We start from the raw sequence: 23,376 nt of genomic DNA, 5'->3' as shown, positions 1-23,376 counted from the left end.
CCATGTGGTCATGCCTTTTACAGTATACTGTGCGCAACTAGACATTTATAAAGTGCAACTCTAAGTCATGCTTAAATCTTTGTGGAACACCCCCCAGTTTCACACTTTTCCTAATGAGGAAACCTAAGAAGAAACAGGTAGAAATCAAATTTGACCCAAGATTGGCGACTCTTGAGAGCGAAACAAGAGGTGTAACTGCAATATTCTACCCAAGCTACTGGCTCCTTATTAGTAGGAGTGTTAGGATCGAAGAGATATATTAGACCTCGTTCCCATTACACTTTCTAAAACTAGTTTTACTGGAAACCGGTTTAGGAAACCAGTTTGGAAGATTGATTTGCTAGAATTTCCATTTGATCATTCGAAAGTGGTTTTCAAAATCACCTCAAGTAAAGCAATCTTGTTGCTACGGGAACGCTCTCAGTGGGGTGACACGTTTCGCGCAAAATTTGAAACCGCAGCGTAGGCATTCTACACACAGTGTGTGGAGTAGCGTGCTCAAAATGTGCGAAGATCACTTCCCGAAGAAAGGTTGTATCCTCACTTGCACTAAGACCAGTTTAACAAGGCAAAGCGATCTTGAAAACTACATCGCGAGGTGGTTTTATGAACCGGTTCGGAAGATCACTTCGACCGTTCTCATTACACGTTAAACTAGTTTCCACTTATCTAGTTTTAGGAAGGTAGGTAGTAAGAACGGTGTCTTATAAATGTCATTGAGGAGATGGTGTTCAGCTGTAGTCTGTAAATCCAGACCTAATTTTCCTGTTTAATCTGGTACATGAAAATCTTTTCCGGTTTGCTTGGTCAGTGCTGTATAAAAATAGAAATTTGACAAGATTTTCATGCCATTTTGAAACTTGCACCATTGCACATTATCATGTGTGCATTGTCTGCTCAGTCTACAAATATGGAACCTACATGTAATTTCATAGGGGAAGACCTCTAAAAACATAGCCTGATATAGCAGCAGGCAATAAACCCCAACTTTCTGTTTATTATCCTCATGAAAGAGTTTGCTCGTGCTCAAGCTCACCCAAGCTCTGTTTTTTCTGCACTTTGTTCAGAATTGAATACAAAGTAGCAAGTTCTTTCCTACAGTTAATACATTTCCATGTGTTGCCTTTTGTTGCACTTTTCATATTACAGGCATACATGTACAGTTCATGCCATTACAGGAATATGGTTGTCCAGGGCGTAGAGGCTAGTAAAAGGTTTAAAAAGTATTCCATTCCTTGAAAAATGTACTCAATCTCATATGGAACATCAAGATTTCATGTACTCTAATGGCATTGATGAGAAATCGAGCTGGCACACTCCAATTGTTAAGGCACTGTAGTCTAATGTTACATTCTCACGTTCTCTCTTCCGGGATGGCTCTTTCCTTTCTGAGGCCAGCCAAGAAAGATGGATAAAAAGTTGATTGTGTATGTGTGATAAGTTTCACCCCAGAATCGTGTTTTAGAGATGTTCAGTTTGTTGATCAAGATATTTTATTTTGTTGCTCGTACACAATTGTATGACTCTTTGAAACATAAGGAAATACTTGATAAAAATGTTTTATTTTGCAATGTGATTCTGCAAAAACAAGTGAGCTTTTACCTGACCTTTCTCATTGCTAACTTTCAGTTCATGTCATGTACATTGTGTTCACTCCATGATATCTGGGTTGAACAGTGCATTATACAAATACATGTATGCTACATAGTGGCAGGTCTTTAGACAACCTTGATAAAAATAAAACTCATTTTAAATGAACCCTCCTGTATAAATCATTTGATAGTTTGTCTTGTGATTCAAAGCTTCCGCAACTCGCCTTCATGAACAGTCCCGAAGAGTGCGGAGCTTGCAGCCCTCTTCCACTGATTAGCCATGTGATAGATGCCCTACATAGACCCTTTAGGAGAAAGAGAAGGGATAAATTATCTTTAATCTGGAAGGGTTGCAAGCTGGCCAGATCTGGGACATGATGACAGGGCAATAACATATATATATCAAGAGAATTGGGGTTGGTTCGTGTGCTGCAGATATTGGCATCTGAGAAGCAATCTTCTTGTCAGGTTGTGGAGGGAGGGGGGGGGGGGTAGGAAATGTGAACAAGTGGACAGGAGTGTGGGGATGTGATGGTTGTCTGTAAAAAGTGAGTGGTAAGGAGATGAGAGAACGTTGCTGGGGGGGGGGTGAGTGGGTTGGAGAGATTGTTCTTCATGAAGGGAGAAAGGGAACAAATTACATGATTATGCATGTGCAAACAGCGACATGTTATCTGTTTTTATTGTATAAGGGCTTCTTGTAACCAATAAAACTAGTCTGAGACAGTGAGACAGGCTTCAGATGCATCTTCATGTAAATGTTTGTGTACGTGTTCCAATGTTTTCTCTTCAGACAAAACCCCTTCAGTACAAGAATACATGTACAGTGTACGTTTAAATTTGTTTATGTTATTTAATATATTTCAGGTTAAGATATAATACATGTTGAGAATATTGATCATTTAATTGACTCAGTACAACCTGCAGACATTGACAAGGAGGGGATTATTAAAATGGATTAACTGTATGTACATGGGAGTATTAAACAGGAATAAGTCTGTACATTTAACTAGTAGAACAAGAGAAATTCTGGATCGCCCATATGAATATTAATAGCGAACAGTTCTCGAGTATGAAGTGGTATCTTTCCCCCAGTAACCAAGTATGACAAGGCCTATATTTTTAATAATATCCTCATTGCATGAAGATTTTGGCCTGAAAATTTTCTGCAAGTAACAAAACCCCTTCATTACTCAGCTAAAGAAAACCCCTTTAAAGGCATTACAACTTTATACTGCACAACTTTGATAATAATGGCTGCAAAAAACATTTAATTTGCCTTCCTTTGGTTCATATCAAAGTTTGTCTCCTTTAATAACAAAAAAAGCTTTAGGAAACACCCTGCATGCTATAACACAGCAAGTGTCTTGCATTGTGTCTGATTGTAAATTATGCATGCATCGGAGTGTGATCAAAGAGGCGAATTCTTGCACCTACTCCTGAAGCAACCCAGACATGGCTGGAAAGCTTACAAAGTAGTTCAGTCGTCTCCACTTGTGAAAACAATATTAGACTTTCCTTTGACAGAAAGGCTTTACGGAATGCAAATTGAGTTTCACGGAAGACATACAGATGTATATTGGATCTGTGGACCCAACTTCTTTAAGCCAGGATTAGTTGGAGCTTCAGAACCACTAGGTGTTTGCAAACCTTGTTCTGTTTTCAAAGGTCACAATGTTATTGTTTACCAAGCCATAGTCTTCTTCTTTTCTTGGTCATCTACATGTACTTTGTACAAATTCCTTTGCTATTGTTTTCATTTCTCTTTTTCGTCCCTACCATCTTCTTGTTTACTGGTAGCACGTCCAATAAACGTGTTGTACCTTCCTGTATTCAAAAACAAAAACAAGTCGTGTGTGTTGATGATTATTCCTTGCTCCCCTTAGCTTAAAGTTGAAAATGATATGAAGGGGGTTGACAATTGAATATTTCAGAGGCATGGACTTCACTATTGCTCATTCCCAAACTGACACTGTACACTTGAAACAAGTATTTATTTTGGTTAAATTCCAAATGAAATTGGTGCCATGAATCTTTAGTTTGAAATTGTTCCCCCTGTTACAGCCCCCTTGCTTGAATGCCATTGTACTTTGAATTCAACTCAATTCAAATTAATATTATCATGCCACTACTGGAAATTTTCCCCTGATAATCATGGAAATATATTCCCTGTTATAATTATCCCTAGGAACGTTGATCCAGCATTTTTGAAATTACATGAATCGTTATCCAATCCAGAAACAAACTCAACCGTCCAGGTTCCAGCACTTGCTGCTCCATCTCTTGCACGAAGCAAAGAAAAGCAATGATGCAAAACGCAAATGACATGAATAATAGATGATTAGAACGCCGTTAGAACGTCATTGTGGCCCAAGGCTGTGTTTGTGTTGAAGGCCAATCAATAATGTTATAATGCTGTGATAGTAGTACCTTGATAATGGCTTGTTGTGACAGCCTCTTGTCTCCTCCGCTTTCAGCCCCTGCATGAACTTGATCATGCATTGATCAGATAAACAGTCTCTAGAAACTGGAAAGGTGTTTGAAACGGTTGCCAACGACCTCAGCCGATCATCGTGGAAGATTCGATATGATCTGTTTACATTTCCAGATAATCTATATTTTGTGAGATTGAATACCAAATGAGCACATCTCCAGACCTCTGATCAAATATAAAATAAAAAAAAAGATATTCTACACAGTTCACACATATAGATTTCCATGGATTTCAAACTGCCCAAAACTAGAAGACACAATTTTAAATGCATTTAAAAATCCCCTTGAATAATGTGCTTACATGTGCTGAATTACAGGTAGTTGTAGAATATCAACCGCAATCTCAAAACATTTTCCTGATATTGGGGAATTTATTTTCGGGGACCAGTAAAGGGGGGGGGGGGGGCTGTCAAGAGCTATTGGTTCTTAAACCCAAGAGCAGCATTGACATACATTGTATACGTTTTTTATTTATTGATATTGGCACATTATTCTTGTCCACATACAGTATGCACTATCCACCATCTTGAGATAGATCTTTGCAGTTGTTTGAGTGTGAATACATGTATCATCGAAATTCGATATACATATGATTGTAAGCTTAAAATACATTTTAATACATATGATGTACAGTATGATCTTGAAAATACTGCAAGCGTAGATTCAGTGATGATTCCATTATTTTCTTGAGGGATTTTGCGATGGATGCTTGCCGATTGCTTGCAGTTTAAAACATTAAAGTCCTTCTTGCTTGCATTGTGTTTCAGTAGCTTTTGTTTTTTAAAGGTTAATACAAGTATGTAGCCTGCAAACTAAGGAAGCACTTTTAAGCTCCCAAAGCGATCAAAGCAATCATTTATTCCCTTTTTAGTAGATTTACTTGTGTAATGAATTATCCCACTGTCAAATAAAGTACATTGGAACTCCCTGTGTGTCATGTGACATTTTCCCTTTTGCTGAGACAGCGATAGATCTTCAATTTTGTCTATACTCATAAGCCTCTCAACATGAATTATTGATTGCCCCTGTTTATTTTGGCCAACGGACAAAAAATTACTGTAGGCCTACATGATGCTTTTCATAACTTTCTCTTTACAGTCATTTTGCTGTTTAATAGATGTCCATCTTTTTGCACTTCTAAGACTATATACATGTAGTGCTGCAATACAGCATAGGGTCGATTCTGTGAAATGTTTATTAAAAGTGTTCGATCCAGTGTTGGCTCTTTACAAGACAGTGTGTTCACTCTAAAAAAACCAGTTGGTATAGACTGTGTTCACCAAGATACAGTTAATGGCCACATTACTCATTTTCACCATATTATTGGTTTAAATGTACCATAATTTTGAATAATGTGGACTATTATGTCGGTCAAAGTTTAATATACTGTACAATTTTTACCAACACAACTACTGTACATGTACATGTACGTAATTCACAAATACATAGTGAATAATTCAAAAAGTGTACAAATAGAACTTTATAGAGTGGTGCTCAAAAGTTAGTGAACCCCACCAGAAAATGAACTTGTAATTGTTCAAGTTCTCCCAAGTTATTTAATTGTGAAGTCAGGTGACAAAATACATTCAAGTTTATTTCTTTGGGCAAACCGAACATTGTAGTGTTGTTGTCTACAAGACTTCGTCACTCGGCATGAAGGAGTGCATTTTGTGGTGGGGTTCACTATCTTTAAAAGCACAAATGTACATGTGTATGACTGCATCATTCCATCATGTTTGATCACATACATGTAGCTCTCAAGATAATGGAACCCGGTCATTTAAAGTACTCTACAAGAATGCGATGTTAGATTGGCTTGACGCCATGAATGTTGTACATAATGTATTGACTTTGAGGCACCATCTCTTCACATGTATAGAGAGAAGGGGAAAAAAAACTTGGTCACTTGCGTGCTTCAAAATGTGTGTACATACATGTAAAAAAATATAAAACATATAATAGGCATCTTATAGGAATGTCTATGATTCTATTTCAACTCTAAAGATACAAGGTTTATTTGGTCTCAGAAAATGTTTTCCATAGAAAATTTTGTTCCACTGACCAGATTTTACAAAATATACAAAAGGACATTATCAAGAACATTATAAAATACAGCTGAAAGCACAAATAAAAATTCTAGCAACATTTAACAAAACATTGTATGAAGCAAAAGTGATAATTGGTACATGTATATTTTTCTTTATCTTAATTGGGATATGTTTCTACTCTGGCAAAGCTCCCTTTTCTTCCCTGGTATTATCAATATATAATATTCAAATATAAATTGTTCAATACAGTTTTTTATTCATTTGCTACTGAGAAAAACATGACTATCCAATATTGCAGTCTTCCTTTTGATAAGAAGTTGCCTTTATTTCCTTCAGGTAGAGAGCTGAGATTCCAGAGAAAATACTGCCTGTTCATTAAAAACCAAAGAAAGTGATCTTCCCAAATGTTGAGATATCAGGCTCTTGTTAACCCAGGGTTGATAAGATACAGGTTATGAAATCCTCGCATCTGATTGGTTGAGACTGAATTTGTCAGTGGAATGCACTGATGATTTTCTTCTTAACCCCCCCCCCCCCCCCCGGAAGTTTCTGGAATCCAAGCTTCTGATTGGCTGAGACTAAATTGTCAGTAGAAATCCCTGACGATGTGTTTCCTGAAATGCTCTCTCTCCTCTGTTCATATCTTTGGAAGATTCTGAAATCCTAGCATCTGATTGGCCGAGCCTGAATTTGTCAGTGGAAAGCACCTGATGATTTGCTGCTTGAAATGCTTCCCCTCTGTTCATATCTACGGTAGATTGTGGATGAAATTTAGATGAGCCACAAATTAATTGAAACTTCATAGGAGGGGGGGGGGGGCAAATTTGAGATTTTTTATACACATGTAGAACCTTTATTTGCAATGTTTTGTTTCCTCGTTGTAAGGGGGAGGGGTGAAAAATGCATGTAGGGATTAATGAGATAGTAAAGAATTGGAAACAATATTTTATGCAATGTGTTTTTAATATTTTGTTAATACATGTACTGTTTCTTTTTTGCTAGTCAGTCCTAGCAGATCGATCTGGTGTTTCTTTGCAAAGATATTGACAGACAGCATTTTAATTCCAGTCACGCAGATCTTTGTTTTATCATACCTGTACAGTATTTGCTCTTACAAGTAGATTCCTCATTTTGAGCCATCCAGAGACAGAGCTTGTATCGAGAGCCATGTATATACACTGTGTTTTGTATTAAATTATGCTTGTTTTCTGTGGAAACTTCCTTCTCCCTGTTTATCCTATCATCGTCTTGATGCATTTCTTTGTTTTTACAGAGCCGCTTTCCCAGGCAGCCCATTCTTTCAATTTAGATTCATTAGGTTGCGAGATCTTCAATGCCCAATGTGCTTGATGATGGCTAGATTGGGTTGCTATGGCCGCAGGGGAAACTAATGCGAAATTTTACAAAAGGAGGGAAAGAAGGATGTTGCAGCGAGCCGTGTGTCTGGAGAATCAATCCAGAGGCTCATCATTTCTACCTACATTGTATTAGGGATAAATCTTTGATGTTTGGATAGCTGGTCTTTCTACTTTCTCTTTTATATACATGTACAACAAGTATGCTACATTTTAATGCACAGACAACGTTACATAATTTATGATGTTTCCTTTCCGGTAGCACATTTGTATACACGTGTACATGTATGCTTGTATACAAGGTTCCCTGCCAAATTCCAGGCCAGTCTAATAGCAGAATCAGGGATACCATGTAGCAAACTAGGAATTTTTGAATTTTTCAACATGCTTTTGTCGTCAGAAACCACATTTTTTATGTTTACAAGAATGGGGAATGGGTCCATTCTGATATTGATGATTTAATACTGAGTTTGATTCTTTGATATTAGCACCCCTATAAGATATGAGATCTGTGAATAGAGAGAGTGTACGTGTTATAGTATTTTTTTGTACACGGTTGGTTTCTCACAAAATACAGTTACAGACTTTAATTGTCTGTCATCTGCATCTTTAATGACAAGTTTATATTATGAAAATAATAGTTATTGTGTAAACCTCCTTTGAAGTTTGAACATCATAAACACATATACATTGTACCGTCAGTCCTGTTTTTATTCACATTTCAATTCAACCCTTGTAAATCAAGAATAAATTATTCATTTTCAATGCAAAAGACATAATAGCATTCACATGGAACTTGTATTTGCAGGTTTCTACTAGTTGCATGGGGACAATAGGGATTCATCATGCATGCACATATTGAAATACTTGTTTCGCTTTCTTCTTCTATTTATCAGAAATGAAATAAAATAAATTTAATCTTTCTAGTTCCGCCTGCATGAGTTCTTCAATAGGGTATGACCTGACACAGTGAAGGTCATCAATCATTGTTGCTAGTATCATCTCCATTACAAAATGCAGACTGCTGCTGCAAGATATGACATTGACCATAATTGGAATGTGTCGCTTTCAATACAATTTTGTCATCCATTGAGTCTACTCAGTCTAGGGGTTTAATTAAATGCCGTCAGGTAAACACCCCTCCGTCGGTACTGTTACTGAGGTGGTTGAAGATTTAATGTGCTGTATAATGGGATGATGATGGTGCATTAATGTTGGATAGGAGCTGAAATCGGAGAAGGGAATTTTTTTCCCCCTTTTTCCCCCACACAGTTCTATAATGGCACTGGCAGTGAGCGGGGGAGGAGGTCTGCAATAGTAGTGCTTTGAAAATTATGACAGTCAAAAAGATTATCCAGCACACACCCACTTTCCATCTTAAATCCATGTACATGTTTTAAAGGTGTTCTATAATGGCACTGGCGGTGAGGGGGGGGGGGGGAGGAGGTCTGCAATAGTAGTGCTTTGAAAATTATGATAGTCAAAAAAATTATCCAGCACACTAACCCACTTTCCATCTTGTTTAATTTCATGTACATGTTTTAAAGGTGTTTTAGAGCAAATTGCTGCCGTCAACAACAAAAATACTTCAAGGAGTCACTGATTCCTTTACAATGAATGAATCAGTGGATGTCTGCCAAAAAGCAGTCTTATAGGTACATGTATGTATTCAGGTTGCCCCGCCGAGGGTGTTGGCTGATGGCTAGGATTTAAAACTCTGTATATTATGGCATAACAGTGAATGATTACTATTCTATTCATGGAAGATGCAACATGGCCCGGGAAATGATAAATATTTTGAAAAATGAAAATAGAAATGAAATAGTGGAAAACATTTGTGTGAATCGTCTTGATGCAAATATTCTGTTCTGTTTTTAGTGTGAACTACAGCATTTTTTTGGCTATCAAAATATGACATTACATTCTGACCAAAGGAACATACAGGTGTACTTTTTTATGTGCATGTGTATGACTATAAATTTGAATATCCTACGGAAGTGGAGTCCTGTTTTTTATACTTTAACATTATGTTTCTCATGTTTTGTTCTGCAGGTATACATACATGCATAAAGGATTGTATCAAGGATTGATTTGTTCTAAAGATTATTTGATCATGGTGCTTTAATATGAATATGTCAGTAATCATTTCATCTCACTCCATTTGACAGGATCCAACAGATTCAGCTCTTGGGTCGCGACCTCCGAGGACCAGAACATGATAAGCTGTGGAACCAACTCGAGGCTGAAATCCATCTTCACAGACACAAGACGGTGATACGAGCCTGCCGAGGGCGCCGTGCAACCAGGAGGCACGTGCCACAGCCTGACGGTCATGTGAGTATAGACTTTTATTCAAAACTTTTTGAGTTCAAGTTCATACTTGGCTTAAGAGATTTACATTTACACACAGGAGCAATGATTATCTGATATTACCGTTTGTCTCATTTTTTTTTGGAGGGGGGTGGGGCGAATCTTGTTATAATAAACCTACATGTACATGTAGTCCCTCAACATTCCAAGGGATTGGTACATTTACAAGTTTATAGAATACATATCCCTATCCTCATTGGTTTTATGATTTATTTTGTATTCATTAAAGGTCAAGTCCACCTCAAAAAAATGTTGGTTTGAATCAACAGAGAAAATCAGACAAGCACAACGCTGAAAATTTCATCAAAATCGGATGTAAAATAAGAAAGTTATGACATTTAAAAGTTCGCTTATTTTTAACAAAATAGTTATATGAACGAGCCAGTTTAATACATCCAAATGAGAGAGTTGATGATGTCACTCACTCACTATTTCTTTTGTTTTTTATTGTTTGAATTATACAATATTTCAATTTTTACGAATTTGATGATTAGGACCCCCTTGTCTGAAGCACAAAATGTTAAAATAATGGAATTCCATGTGTTCAGGGAGGAATGAAATTTCATTTCACATGACAATGCCGAGAAAATCAAAATATTTCATATTTCATATAATAAAATACAAAAGAAATAGTGAGTGAGTGATGTCATCAGTTCCCTCATTTGCATACCGACCAAGATGTGCATATAACTGTTTTGTGAAATGAAGCGAAACTTTAAAATGTCATAACTTTCTTATTTTACATCCGATTTTGATGAAATTTTCAGTGTTATGCTTGTTGAATTTTTCTCTTTTTATTCAAATCAAGTTTTTGTTGGGGTAGACTTGTCCTTTAATGAAGAAATTTAAAGACAATCCAGTATGGTTGACTAGTTTAATGCATTGATAATTTCACATTCATCCCCCAAAACGGTTCTTCACAAATGCATGTACTGTATGCTGTCTGAATACATGTATGTGGAAATAAGAAATGAAAGCAGTTTTATGATCAGTTGTCACTTGCATTTGTTACAGCTATTTGACATGCTTATAAATCACTTTGTTTTCATACAGGAAGCTGCTATCAACAATCGAGGTGTTGGTGATATAAGAACGGTCACATTGGCTAAAGAACCTGAGGAAGGCCTAGGGATGTCTATTACGGTATATACAGTTGTTACTAAGATCATCTTTATGTAGCCTAAAGGCCTCCGTACACCTTACGACCCGACTGGTCTCTGACTGGCTTGCGACTGAGTGAGGGGAGATGTGACGGCACAGCTCTTGTCAGCTTGAGAGTCGCAGACCGGCCGGAGACAAATCGTAAGGATTTGGCATGTTGAATCCTTACAACTGGATCACAGCTCAATCCATCTTCCAGCCAATCAGACAGCAGAATACCAATACGTATATGATATGCAACGTGCATATGTAGTAGTAAGCGTCATTTTCTCAGCTCTTATGTCAAAGTGCAAAAGGCGCATGCGTGACAGCATAGTAGTCGGATCGCAAGGTGTGTGGTGCCGAGGCTTATGACTACCTTGCGATTCATCTCCCCTCACTCAGTCGCAGACCAGTTGTAGACCAGTCGGGTCGTAAGGTGTGCAGTGGCCTTAACATAAGTTCTTTCATCATATTGAAATATTCAATTTACAAAGCTATGAGTTTGTCTTTGTTACTACATTCATGGACAGGAATAATTTGGAATAAGCATACAGTCATATGTTGCAAATCTTGCAGGTCAAACTACCCCTTTTAAAAAAGTTTTTTCCCAATGCCCATTTCCCATCGTCATCGGGGGGGGGGGGGGGGGGGGTGTAATCACCTTCAGTGATACTTGTAGTTTGAAACTTGATTTGTATGATGCAAGGTACACCTCTAGGCAGCATAAGTCGGTGCGATGAGTCCCAAGATGTCTAGACACTTTGAAAGCTGTTGCCGATCTTTTGCTCATCATACCTGGGCATCTTACCTGGAAGAGGCTTTATGAAGCAAAAAAAACCCATGTACTTTCATTCCCCTTCCATCTTCTTTCCTTACAGGGTGGTAAGGAACACGGTGTTCCCATCCTGATCTCTGAGATACATCCCAACCTCCCTGCCGACCGGTGCCAAGAGCTGTACGTAGGTGATGCCATCCTATCTGTCAACGGGATCAATCTCCTGGACATGAAGCATGCTGATGCTGTAGACATACTCTCACAACAGGTATATCCAAGACCGGGGTCCCGTTTCATAAAGATTCGTTACAGTAACAAATGTAAAATTTCTATAACAAATTTACCATCAGCCAATCAGATTGAAGGATTTCAGTAGCTTTTGACTTTAATTGCAAATTTGTGATGATAACAAGTTTTATGAAACAGGCCCCTGGTCCCTGTCTCACAAAGAGTTGTGATGAATTCGAATTAATCCAAATTGCTGTTGATCTTAATTTGTGTAGTTGAATGATAGGAATCTTAGATTAATTCAAAATTGAGTTTTACGCAGCCTTTTGAAAGATGGGGTCCTGGGGAGCTCTTCATGGAGCATGCTGTTAATGATCTTCACAGACATGTTTGATCTTTCCTTGATATGATGCCCAATAAATGCAAGGATTTCTTTTGAATGCTCGCTTATGCAAATTTTCACTATATAACCATTATAAAACCCCTGCCATTATTGTCATTTGAAGTCTAGCACCACAAAACTACCAAAACATCATAAGAAACTTTCTGTTAACACAATTTTAGTTAAACATTGAGAGACAATATTTTCTGCTTGTGTATGTACATTCATTACCATTAGATGGTCCTAACCCACTTTGCCTGAAGGAGAATGTTTCAAGGATTTATGCGCTATATCAAATGACTATTGAATTGGATTTAAAGTTTACCAGAGTGTATACCAGCAAACTGATTTTATTTTCATTGTTCAAAGGTGATTCAGAGAAGATTCAACTCAATAGACTACATAAAATGCGGTAAACTATAAATTCCCTGCAAGTTTCGTAATAATTTAAAGCACATCCTATTCATTATTGGGAAACATGGGGTCTTTTCACATGAGAATCTTGAATCATAATTGTGATGATGATTGCAATTCATCTTTAGAATCATTGTACCATTCACACGTTCACTCGAAAACTGATTTGAATTCAAATTCCTGAGCGAAGGCGGTATTGTGTCCTTGGTGACTTGTCAATCAATTTCAATTCGTCATTTCTCTCTGTATATAGATGTATATATGTATAATGATTGGAAATCTATGGAAAATGTATTGATGTACATGTATTACCGGTACTGATTTATACGACATACAGTTATGAATAATTTTGTTTGTTATTGTATATATTTTAAAACAAAATGCCAAATGAATGAAGTTTGTTAATAAATTCAAATTCAAATTCAAACCCAATAAAAGCACTTCATCGCAAAAAATAACTACGATGAGTGCATGACAATTCAATTGTATTATCTACGGAATTGCTTGAAAGGTCACGTATGCTCCGCCCCTCAAAAGATGTTTTGGAAGTCAACCCTTTCAGACGTAAAGTTCGTACCGTAGTTTGAGTGAAACTTAATTGGAATTCACCTACGGAGTAGAATTCAAATTTGTGATTGTGATTAGCGTTTGTGATTCTAGTTTGGTTTCACACGTGCTAAAATTCGTCATTAGAATCATTTTTCACTGGAATCATTCAAATTACGATATCGGTACGGTGTGAAAGGGCGGATGGGTTTGTCAATATATTCAGATGCACACTTTATTCTCCCTTTATTGTCCCAAGGTGTCAAAGAGATGATTAGAACTCGATAGAATTTTCATAGAAGAGGGTCATCAGATTAGACCCAAAGTCGGCATACCAAGTGCATGCTGTTCATTGTTATTGGCAGTATGATAGACAGTATGGACAAATATAAATGCAAAATTGTTTTAGGGACCTGAATAAAAATAAGAAAATATCATTAGTCTCAGAAAGGATAATTGATCAACAAATCATCAAAAGACAAAAAGTAGATCCAATGATAACTGTCCAAACTATCACTTAGTCTTGATTGGTGCATCCAATTGTTACAGTTCGTAGAAATAGAAGAAGACTCTGTCAGAAAATATGTACAAAAAATGAAATTATTATCTTTTTTCGGTGTTAAGGCGTTAGTATAGCTGTATATGAAGCTACTGATCCCGTTGTAAGATTTGTCAAAACCTTAAAATATAATGAGATGCAGATAATTCCATCAGAGCCATAGAGGTAAAAGTTGGATACTTTGTGTACTTTCTGGCATTATAAGTAAATTGCTCTGTTTGCTGCGCTATTCAAATCATGAATTGCTCGTACCATTGCTTAGAGCATTAAGAAAAATACATCTATAGGTATTGCAATTTCATGTTTTACTCTTTCTACTCCATAATTTTTTTTTTATTGTAGGATGGCGAGATCAAGCTCAAGGTCCAGTTTGTGGCTCCGGATTCAGACAGCGACGATGACGAAGATGATGATGATGACGATGAGGAGTATGAAGACGATGAGGAAGCTTTCATGGAGAATGGGTACAGGTATAATCTTTGCTATAAACACTCTCAGGCGTGAAATAATAACCCATTGCCGACGCGAACCGAGTGGTCTTCGTATAAAGCCTATGGGATGCACAGAATTCAGTATCCAACATGTTGATTATTAAGTTGTAAGGGGAAAATAAGACAATTAGTGATACCTCAATCACATTTGCTCTTTGGAGGCTGTACGGCAAGTCGAAAACAGCCGTTTTAACACTTTTTGTACCAGCTACTTTTAGGTTGTTTAAATAAAAATGAATAAAACAGATGATTTCAACTCGCCGTACAGCTGCCGTAGAGCAAATGTGACTGAAGTATAAGTTTTGTATTAGATGCTTACAAGTAGTGCCCTTGTTTTTAATGTCACTCCTTCACGTTAATCCTGAGAGATAGATCAAGAAAAGTGTACTCAACATCAGATATAAATCACTCTATTTCTCTTTAATAGTGATTTCTTTGGATCTCACTTGTATTTGTACTGATTAAAAAGAGGCTGTAGACTTTGAAAGATGCAATTTCGATGGATTAACAATACGACGCGCCATCTATCGGTTGCAGCGGACAGGCCAATTTCTGTCTTCGGGGTCGACATCAGGCGCAGGCAGCAAACAGTGCTATGTGATTGTGATGATGCTTCAAAAATGAAAACCATATACAGCCATTCCGTGTAACCAGGCACCCTAGGCTTCAAATTTCAAGTTAAACTAATGAATGAAATATATCTATTTTTGGCTAGGTACATGTCCAGAAGGGGTAAATCTGATTTTTTACTGCCTTTCACCTACAAATGACCGAGTTACACGATCCTAAAGAGATGACAAATTTGCATTAAAAAGTATAACTTTTTGTGACTTTTTAATTACACTAATGAAAAGGTGTTCTGTTGATTGGAAATACATAATTTTTTGTATTGTGTCTCATCTTATATCCATTTTAACTTTATTATCAATTTGTTTTTTGAATTTTTTTAACCGAGCTTGAAAATATTCAAAGTTAAAAACGCCCTCGTAATGTGTCACACGAGTCACAAAATAAATCTGTATGTTAGTTTACTTAAAAAGAATTAGGTAGTATAATTTGTAGTTGATGAAAAGAAAGGAGCATAAGTTCCTGAATCAAACCAGCAAAGACGTTGCCAACTGTAAACCCCTTCATTATGAAAAAACACCCTAAAGTGCTGTCACGTGAGTCACATTAAAGTTTTATAGGGTATGTCTCGCAAGTCACATATCACAAAATGAGCAACATTTTTGGGAAAAAGGATGATGATTGGGATTTTTTTAGCAGATGTAAATTCTTTAGGCCTGAATGATTACTTTTATTTAGAAAAACATTCTTAAATGCTATTGATAAAACATATGGGACTACAGTATGTAGTCCCACCTGTTAACTTTCCTGTAAGTAGATGTATCAGAGCTTGACTTTAAAATACCTTTGTTTTAAAGATAAATTGGATGCTAATGACCACAAATGTTCTGTTTAAATGAAATTTTGGCCCACTTTGCAGTATAAAATTATGACAATTTGTTCAACCTATTGTCCTAAATTATACTTGTCATGCGAGTCACACTCTTGTGTCATGCGAGTCACATTTTCAAATGGCAATTGACTCAAAACAAAAAGTCAAGACTCAAGAGTAATGGATTTTTAAAATAATATTTCCAGATGTTTCAAAATACTTTCAAAAACTTTTTATCAAAATCTGGTGAGTATCTTCTGAGGAAATTACAGACAAATACAGTAAGGTCAGGAATCATCAATAGTGTCGCGTGATGCTAGTCACAACAAACAAATTTAGATATCTCCTAGAAAAACGACTGTAAATTCAAAATTTTTGTTGGACAATATGTATTATCAATACTTGAAAGAAAATATGTGACTGAAAGAAATAGGAAAAATAAGTCTGCAATATATGATTTTCAAGTAATTAACCAACAAGTTGAAATTTTTTGTAAATGTCATGCGAGTCATAATGGAATGGCTGTAGGAGGAAAAATTCACTGAAAACGGTCTAAATAATGAATATATATGCTGCAAATTTCTCTCCCACCTCCATGACCCTGGTAAACAGCATAATTTTACGCAAACCGGCCGAACCGCGTCGGGCCAGTGCAGCATTTCGCATGCATGCGCAACAGATGTCGACTTTTTCCAAATTTTGGCCCGTCCGCTGCAAATGATTGGGGGCGCACTGAATTGTTAATCCACCGAATTAGGCGATACAGCATCCAAATTTTTGGCCATTGTGATGTCACATGTTATGTTAAAGGGATGGTCCGGGCTGAAAATATTTATATCTAAATAAATAGAGTAAAATTTACAGAGCAAAATGCTGAAAATTTCATCAAAATCGGATAACAAATAAAGAAGTTATTTAATTTTAAAGTTTACCAATATTTTGTGAAATCAGTTATATGCACATCGTCATGAATATTCATTAGGTGGGCTGATGATGTCACATCTCCACTTTCCTTTTTGTTATGTTATTACATGAAATCATAAATGTTTCATTTTTTCATACATGTGTAAATGATGTGTCTCTATTCTGATGAAATAAGTTGCGGCAGTAAATAACTAGTGCACTTTTAATCAGTTGTCAATCCAATTGTTTTAGTTCTTGGTAGAAAAATTTTGAATAAACCTAATTTCATATAATGAAATACAAAAGAACAAGTGGGGATATGACATTATCAGCCAACCTAATGAATATTCATAAAGACATGCCTAGAACTGTTTCACCGGAATAATGCAAATCATTAAAATTCAATAACTTCGTTATGTGTTATCCGATTTTGATCAAATTATCAGCATTTTGCTTTGTGAATATTACTCTATTTATTGAGATAAAATATCTCCAGCCTGGACCATCCCTTTAAGTATCAAGATATGGTGTAGAAAGTGGATTGACCAAGAACTGTTGTTATATATTTGCTCCTGCAACAATTTCTCCGGGCTTGTTTGTCTAAGATTTAGGGTAAGGGTTACAATAGGGTTTTTATGCACGGTTTAGGGTTGGGTTTGGGATAGGGCATAGTGTTAAATCCAGAGTTGGAGTTACATGTACACTGTAGTCATACGATTAGTGTGTGGAATTGATAGCGAAGCAATTGTCATGGAAATGTCAAAATGTCATGGAACCATAAATGCACGGGCTAACATTTGGTTTGTCTAGTACTGAAACTGCATGTAAGATAAATAAATTCTGGAAAATAAAAAATAAAAATTTGTATGGAATTGTACGTTCTGGAGCCACTCCTGTGGCTCCAGGTTTCATGATGCAACCATACTCAATCTGCATTATCGATTTCCTACAAGGATTACTCATCTCCCATTTCCTCAGCAGATACAGATCAGCTTCCGAGGAGACGATACCGAATGGACAAGATGAGAAGCGCCCTCAACAGCAAGGTGCAGTCAACAAGACACCGCAGAGGACACCTCACGCTGGGCCCAGGCAGGATGCTAGCACCAATACCTCCACCTCATCCACAGTAGCCACAAATGCACCAACATCTGATGAACACCAGGACATTGTCCAACAGGATCAAGGTTCATCTCCAGGAAAGCAGCCTCAAGTATCGAGTCCTCCCTCAGGAACTCCTGAAGAGAACGCAAAGGACGTTCCTGTAACGCCACAAAAGCAACCGGAGGTCTCATCACCTTCAACTCCAGTGAGAGCCGCCATGCAGGATGGAGAAAAGGAGATGTCAAGTGCATCAGAAGCAGAACGGGTAAAGTCTCCGGAGGCATCTCCAGCGATGTCTGCACAGTCTGCAGCAAGTGCAGCATCGGAAGGTCCAAATACACCAACCAGTCCTTCAAATGATGGTTCCGGCAAATCCACTGGAACCACTAATTCACCCATGATGAATGTTGGCACCATGGCTGCGCATGCCATCCAGACATTCGGTGGGTATAGCGAAGAGGATGGCAGTGAACATGTCTTCTCTGGCTAGATTCTACTGGCCATTGTTCGGTGGACGTGAAAGACTGAGACATATCTTGTGTGTATTCCTTGAACTGTTATCAACCAGAAGGTCATTCCAGTCATCTACAGTGCAGGGGCTTATGGTCAAACTCATTGTAGCAATTTAGTATGGAGTTTACACCAGAGATCATTGCAAAGCTTTATAAAATATTTAAAATCGTTCTAATAATGCGAGTTTTATCTGTTGAAATATTGTCGACTGAGCCACAAATGAGTGTGTATTTCCTAGTAAGTATTGGCAAGTGTTTTTTCAGCACTGTGTATTAATAGGAGAAAAATAAGAAATATACCTGATTAAAATAATTTATATTTTACTATTCATCAATGTAGTAAGGTAGGGGATGGATTATTAGATTCTATCAAAAAGTCAAAGTACCATGGACATTTTAAGAAAACAAACTGTTCTTTATCAAATTGTAGTATCTCATTTAATGATGCAATATTATGTTTTATTTATTTATTTATTATCTGTTATTCATTATTTGTTACTGCAACTCGGTGTCTAGAGATTTTTTTTTTGCCAAACAAATTATTTTATTTATTACTTTGTTTGAAAAGGTATGATTTTAAAATCATACAGCTCAGAGAGCTACATCATTTCAATTCAAAGTTTTACAAAATTCTTTTTAAAGTTTTACCTCATTTTATGATTATACTGTATGAAAATGAAACTAACTCAAAATACCACTTTAGATTTTTTTTCAACTCTTTTACACATGTATCATTTTGTGCCTTGATTTGAAATATAATTTCTACGCAACAAAGGCCGCAATCTATATTAATCATAATGGAAATAGGAATGCAAAAATGGTCAAGTAAGTGTATTAGTATAAGAATATGTTTATATGCTGCTTCAATGTAGAAATAAGAATGGGCAATATGATGTTTTGGTATTGGTTTCAAAGTGATATTTTGGAGTTGATGTAAGAAAAAAGAAAGAAATAACTTTGTTAAACAATTCCTAGTAGACCTAACCCGCAAATTAAAAAAAGTATGTGTATGTACAGCAAATATACATGTATTATTTGTCAGGAATAATCAATGCATTCATGTCTGAAATCTCATGGATAAAATGTTGCTACATTGAATCGCGTAATGCAGGCGAGACTGCCAGAGGCACTCCACTTGTTAATAATATACTGTACATGTAGGGCTCTGATCAACTAGTGAAGCTCAAAAGTAGGTAATTCTGGAATTTAATTGCTTCAGTTTCTTTCGCATACAGCGCCTTTGAATGTTTTTTTTTATATATATACAGTATATACAAAATGGCGCTATACAAATTCTGTTTATCATCATCTTCATCACCAGCATCATCATCGTCATTAGCATCACCATTATCGTCATATCAATTTTAATACCGTCCATATATCCACTTTTTTAGCATTGCTGTTCTGTCATGCCCATTAAGCCTTGATAACTTTTTCTTCTTTTGGAATAAATATCTTTGATTTGTGTATTCATATGCTTTTTGTATAAGAAATCATTTTCAAGAGGCTTTCTTAGAAATGTACAGCATATTTGATCAAAACACTGCAGTGTTTCATTATTTTTGTAGTAAAAAGTGAATGCATTACAATTGTGAAGTACACTATACGTGTATTGTAAGTGTATCAATCTTTCATTATGATAGTCTTTGGTTATTTCATGTGAAAATGATCAGTAATGGTGAGATTTCATGTTTAAAGTGGCTAATAGATTTTATCTATACTATGCTAGTTAATTGCTAGCATTTCATATGATATCCTAGATATTGACAGCTTTTGTGTGTGATGGTCTTTTTGCTCCCACCTGAAACAAGACATTAAAGGGTGTAACTTTGTGTAAAGCTTGAATGAAGGATTTCTTAAATGGGCGATTCCATGCTAGAAAATTCAGCCATTTTCACATTTTTCAACCTGCTGCCCAAACAAAAAAGGGGACTTCAATTTGTTTTGTGGTAATATTAAAGTACTAATGGGTAGTCATGTAAAAAAAAATGACAATCAACAAAAATATGGTTTCCATTGATGAATTAGGGGTGAAAATGTCGAGTGTCGTACACACAACATTTTCACCTTTAAAGGACAAATCCACCCCAACAAAAAGTTGATTTGAATAAAAAGAGAAAAATCCAACAAGCATAACACTGAAAATTTCATCAAAATCGGATGGAAACTATTAAAAAAGTTGACATTTTAAAGTTTTGCTTAATTTCACAAAACTGTTATATGCACATCCTGGTGGATATGCAAATGAGGAGACTGATGACGTCAACCACTCACTATTTCTTTTGTATTTATTATATGAAATAGGGAATATTCTATTTTTCTACTCATTGTCAAGTGAAACAACGATTAATTCCTCCCTGAACATGTGGAATGAGTATTGTTTAATACTATATGATTCAGTCAAGTTGGTCCTTATTGTCAAATCTATAAAAAATGAAATATTGTATAATTCAAACAATTAAAAAACAAAAGAAATAGTGAGTGAAGGACATCATCGACTGTCTCATTTGAGTTGTGCATATCACTGCTTTGTGAAAAGTAAGGGAAACTTTAAAATGTCATAACTTTCTTAGTTTACATCCGATTTTGATGAAATCTTCAGCGTTTTGCTAGTTTGATTTTTCTCTATTTATTCAAATCAACATTTTTCTGGGGTGGACTTGACCTTTAATTCACCCGTACTCAAATGTTTTTTTTTGGTTATCAGTTTTTCACATCACTACCTGCTTTAACTTAATCATTGACAAAAAAGAAAGTTTTATTGCTCAGGCATTCAGCTAAGAGACCATAAATTGTGGTCAAAATGTCCTGTACGAACACGTATGGAATCGCCCAAATTCTTATGCTTTGGGCATATTATTTTCAGATAGAACAAACCAGAAATATGAAGGTAACAAAATAGTTACAAGGAGCAATGATATGCAGTCGGTCCATGCGATCTGATATTTGGTGATATCATGCATGTCCTGTTTTCCTGTTATAATCGATTTACTGTTTGCAGCAAGATTATATGACGAATCATATATATGCTTTCACCACAGTTTAAAAGATCAATTTATTTGTGCACTTGCAAAACAAACAAAATGATCTGTATCACATGACCAGTTCAGGTTAAAGTTAAAAAACACCCGAAAGTCCTTGGATGGCTCTTTTGATTGCCTGAATAGCAGTTGCATTTGTTATTCCCAATTTGCCCTTAAATGCAAATTTTCTGCAGCATAAAGCTCTCTATTTTATTTATATGAAAACATACGCTGTAGCACAGAAAGTAATCAAGATAATGTAATTTTCTCAAATGAAAGGAACTGGAGCAAAAATACTTGATAAGACAGTTCCTAGACTCATTTTCATACATGAATTAGTAAGTGGAAGGGCACTTCCACTAAGGTATTTAATTTTGTTCAAAACCTATTCATAAGAGTTAAGCATTGTGATTTTATAGTGGAAGCTGACTTTTTTGGTTATGTATAATAGACATGAACTTATGGGCTTTCCTATAAAAGGATTTGTATAAAATTTGTTAAAAATACAAAGCAAAGCTTTTGCTTCATTATGATTCTTTCAAAAAGTATAGAAAAAATGATCCATGTTTAAAAGATTTTCATGATGTCCTGAAGTCCATCCGAATGTCATTCTTCCAGTTTCAGTGACAATGAATATAATTTTGAATAATTTTTTTCTAGATTTGGAATATACTATATTGCATAGAATAGGTAGTGTGTGACATTTTCCATTGTTTGTAAATACATTGTTGCATCGGGCTGTTGTGTCAATTTTACATGTTAATTGTATAATGTGCAGTGTAACACACACCAAATTATTTTCTATGTGTGAGGGAGAATCCTATAGAAATTTTAGAATCTACAGAATAAACCCAGACAAAGTAGCGAATTGAAGTCTCTCACTGAAGTGGAATGATTAGGTGAATATCATTCTTACTCATTAAAAATAATTGGAATATAGATAAGTTTTCTTTTTTATAATAACAGATATATAAAGAGTATTCATATTTGTAAAATATTTATAGTTTAAAAGGAGTGCAAAAAATTAAGAGAAAAAAAGCATTACTGTACATGCATTATACAATAAATGTTGATCTTTTCGTAATCACAATATTTTCAACTATATAAAACCGATGGGTTGAAGAAAACTGATGTACGGTGTGGGAAATAATTTTTTGACCATTTCGTATGGGAACGTAGTAGAAAAGTGATTGAATAATAATCATTTCCGAAACTGTACATGTATAGCCCTACCCAGAATCCTGTGCACGTACATGAATGATGTTTCATGGTATATGGAGGTTGTGAAATGTGCATGTTTGCCCACAGTGCAATACATTGGTAAAATACATATATTCCATAAATAGCATGTTTATATTAGAATGCGTTTTGTATGAATATTCAATGTAGTTGTCTGTATTTATGGTGGGAGTATCCATTAAACCTGTGTTTCTAACCGTTAGAAACATGAACAACAACGTTAATTATACTGCATTCTTTTTCCTTGCATGAAACAAAATTGTCGGAATATACCCAATTTATATATTTCACAATACAAGTTTTCTGGAAAATAGTGTGCTGTCATTGAAGTCTGCCAACAAGACTGTCTGAAAAAGTTATGAGTTCCAAAAGCATGAACCATCAAGGTGATATATATTGGTGCCTTCCTGTCGTTCAGTTTTTTATTTTACACTAAGCCAGTGGCTTTGTGACATCACACCACTTGTTGGAGAGGTAAATTGCCAATTCGTCGACTGCCAACTCGTCCACTCATCGCATGGTCCACCTTCATTTAGTCTAATGCCATTCCGTCCATCAACACTTTGTCTAACAACCATTTGGTCCGATTATCACTTTGTCTTCATTCATCTCATTACCAGTTGGTCTAATACCTATTTTATTTTCATTCATTTTGACGAAATGACAACTAGACCATGTGGATAGTGGATGAACTGAATAGTCAAAGTGATAGTAGACGAGTTGGTAATTGGATGAATCAGCATTGAAAATACACTGCTGGA

At 36.0% G+C, this 23,376-nt stretch overlaps 1 protein-coding gene across 1 annotated transcript; it reads left to right on the top strand.

Annotated features, from left to right (window-relative positions):
• The first annotated feature begins 8,425 nt into the window (after nucleotides 1–8,425).
• On the top strand, nucleotides 8,426–22,839 carry LOC129259495 (Golgi-associated PDZ and coiled-coil motif-containing protein-like). Its single transcript, XM_054897776.2, has 6 exons — nucleotides 8,426–8,442; nucleotides 9,657–9,822; nucleotides 10,912–11,001; nucleotides 11,880–12,044; nucleotides 14,248–14,375; nucleotides 17,716–22,839. The coding sequence occupies exons 1-6, from the start codon at nucleotides 8,426–8,428 to the stop codon at nucleotides 18,329–18,331; spliced, it is 1,182 nt and encodes a 393-aa protein (XP_054753751.2). The 3' UTR covers nucleotides 18,332–22,839.
• The last annotated feature ends 537 nt before the right edge of the window (nucleotides 22,840–23,376 follow it).

This window comes from Lytechinus pictus, chromosome 4, assembly GCF_037042905.1.
Source record: "Lytechinus pictus isolate F3 Inbred chromosome 4, Lp3.0, whole genome shotgun sequence".
Classification (NCBI taxonomy): domain Eukaryota; kingdom Metazoa; phylum Echinodermata; class Echinoidea; order Temnopleuroida; family Toxopneustidae; genus Lytechinus; species Lytechinus pictus.
The sequence above is the reverse complement of the archived record's forward strand: the minus strand, read 5'-3'. Positions and strand labels throughout refer to the sequence as shown.

Excerpts from the sequence above, each read along its gene's own strand:
- LOC129259495 (XM_054897776.2), top strand. Across the intron at positions 11,002-11,879 it reads GCCTAGGGATGTCTATTACG|GGTGGTAAGGAACACGGTGT; the intron begins GTATATACAGTT and ends CTTTCCTTACAG. Across the intron at positions 14,376-17,715 it reads TTCATGGAGAATGGGTACAG|CAGATACAGATCAGCTTCCG; the intron begins GTATAATCTTTG and ends CCATTTCCTCAG.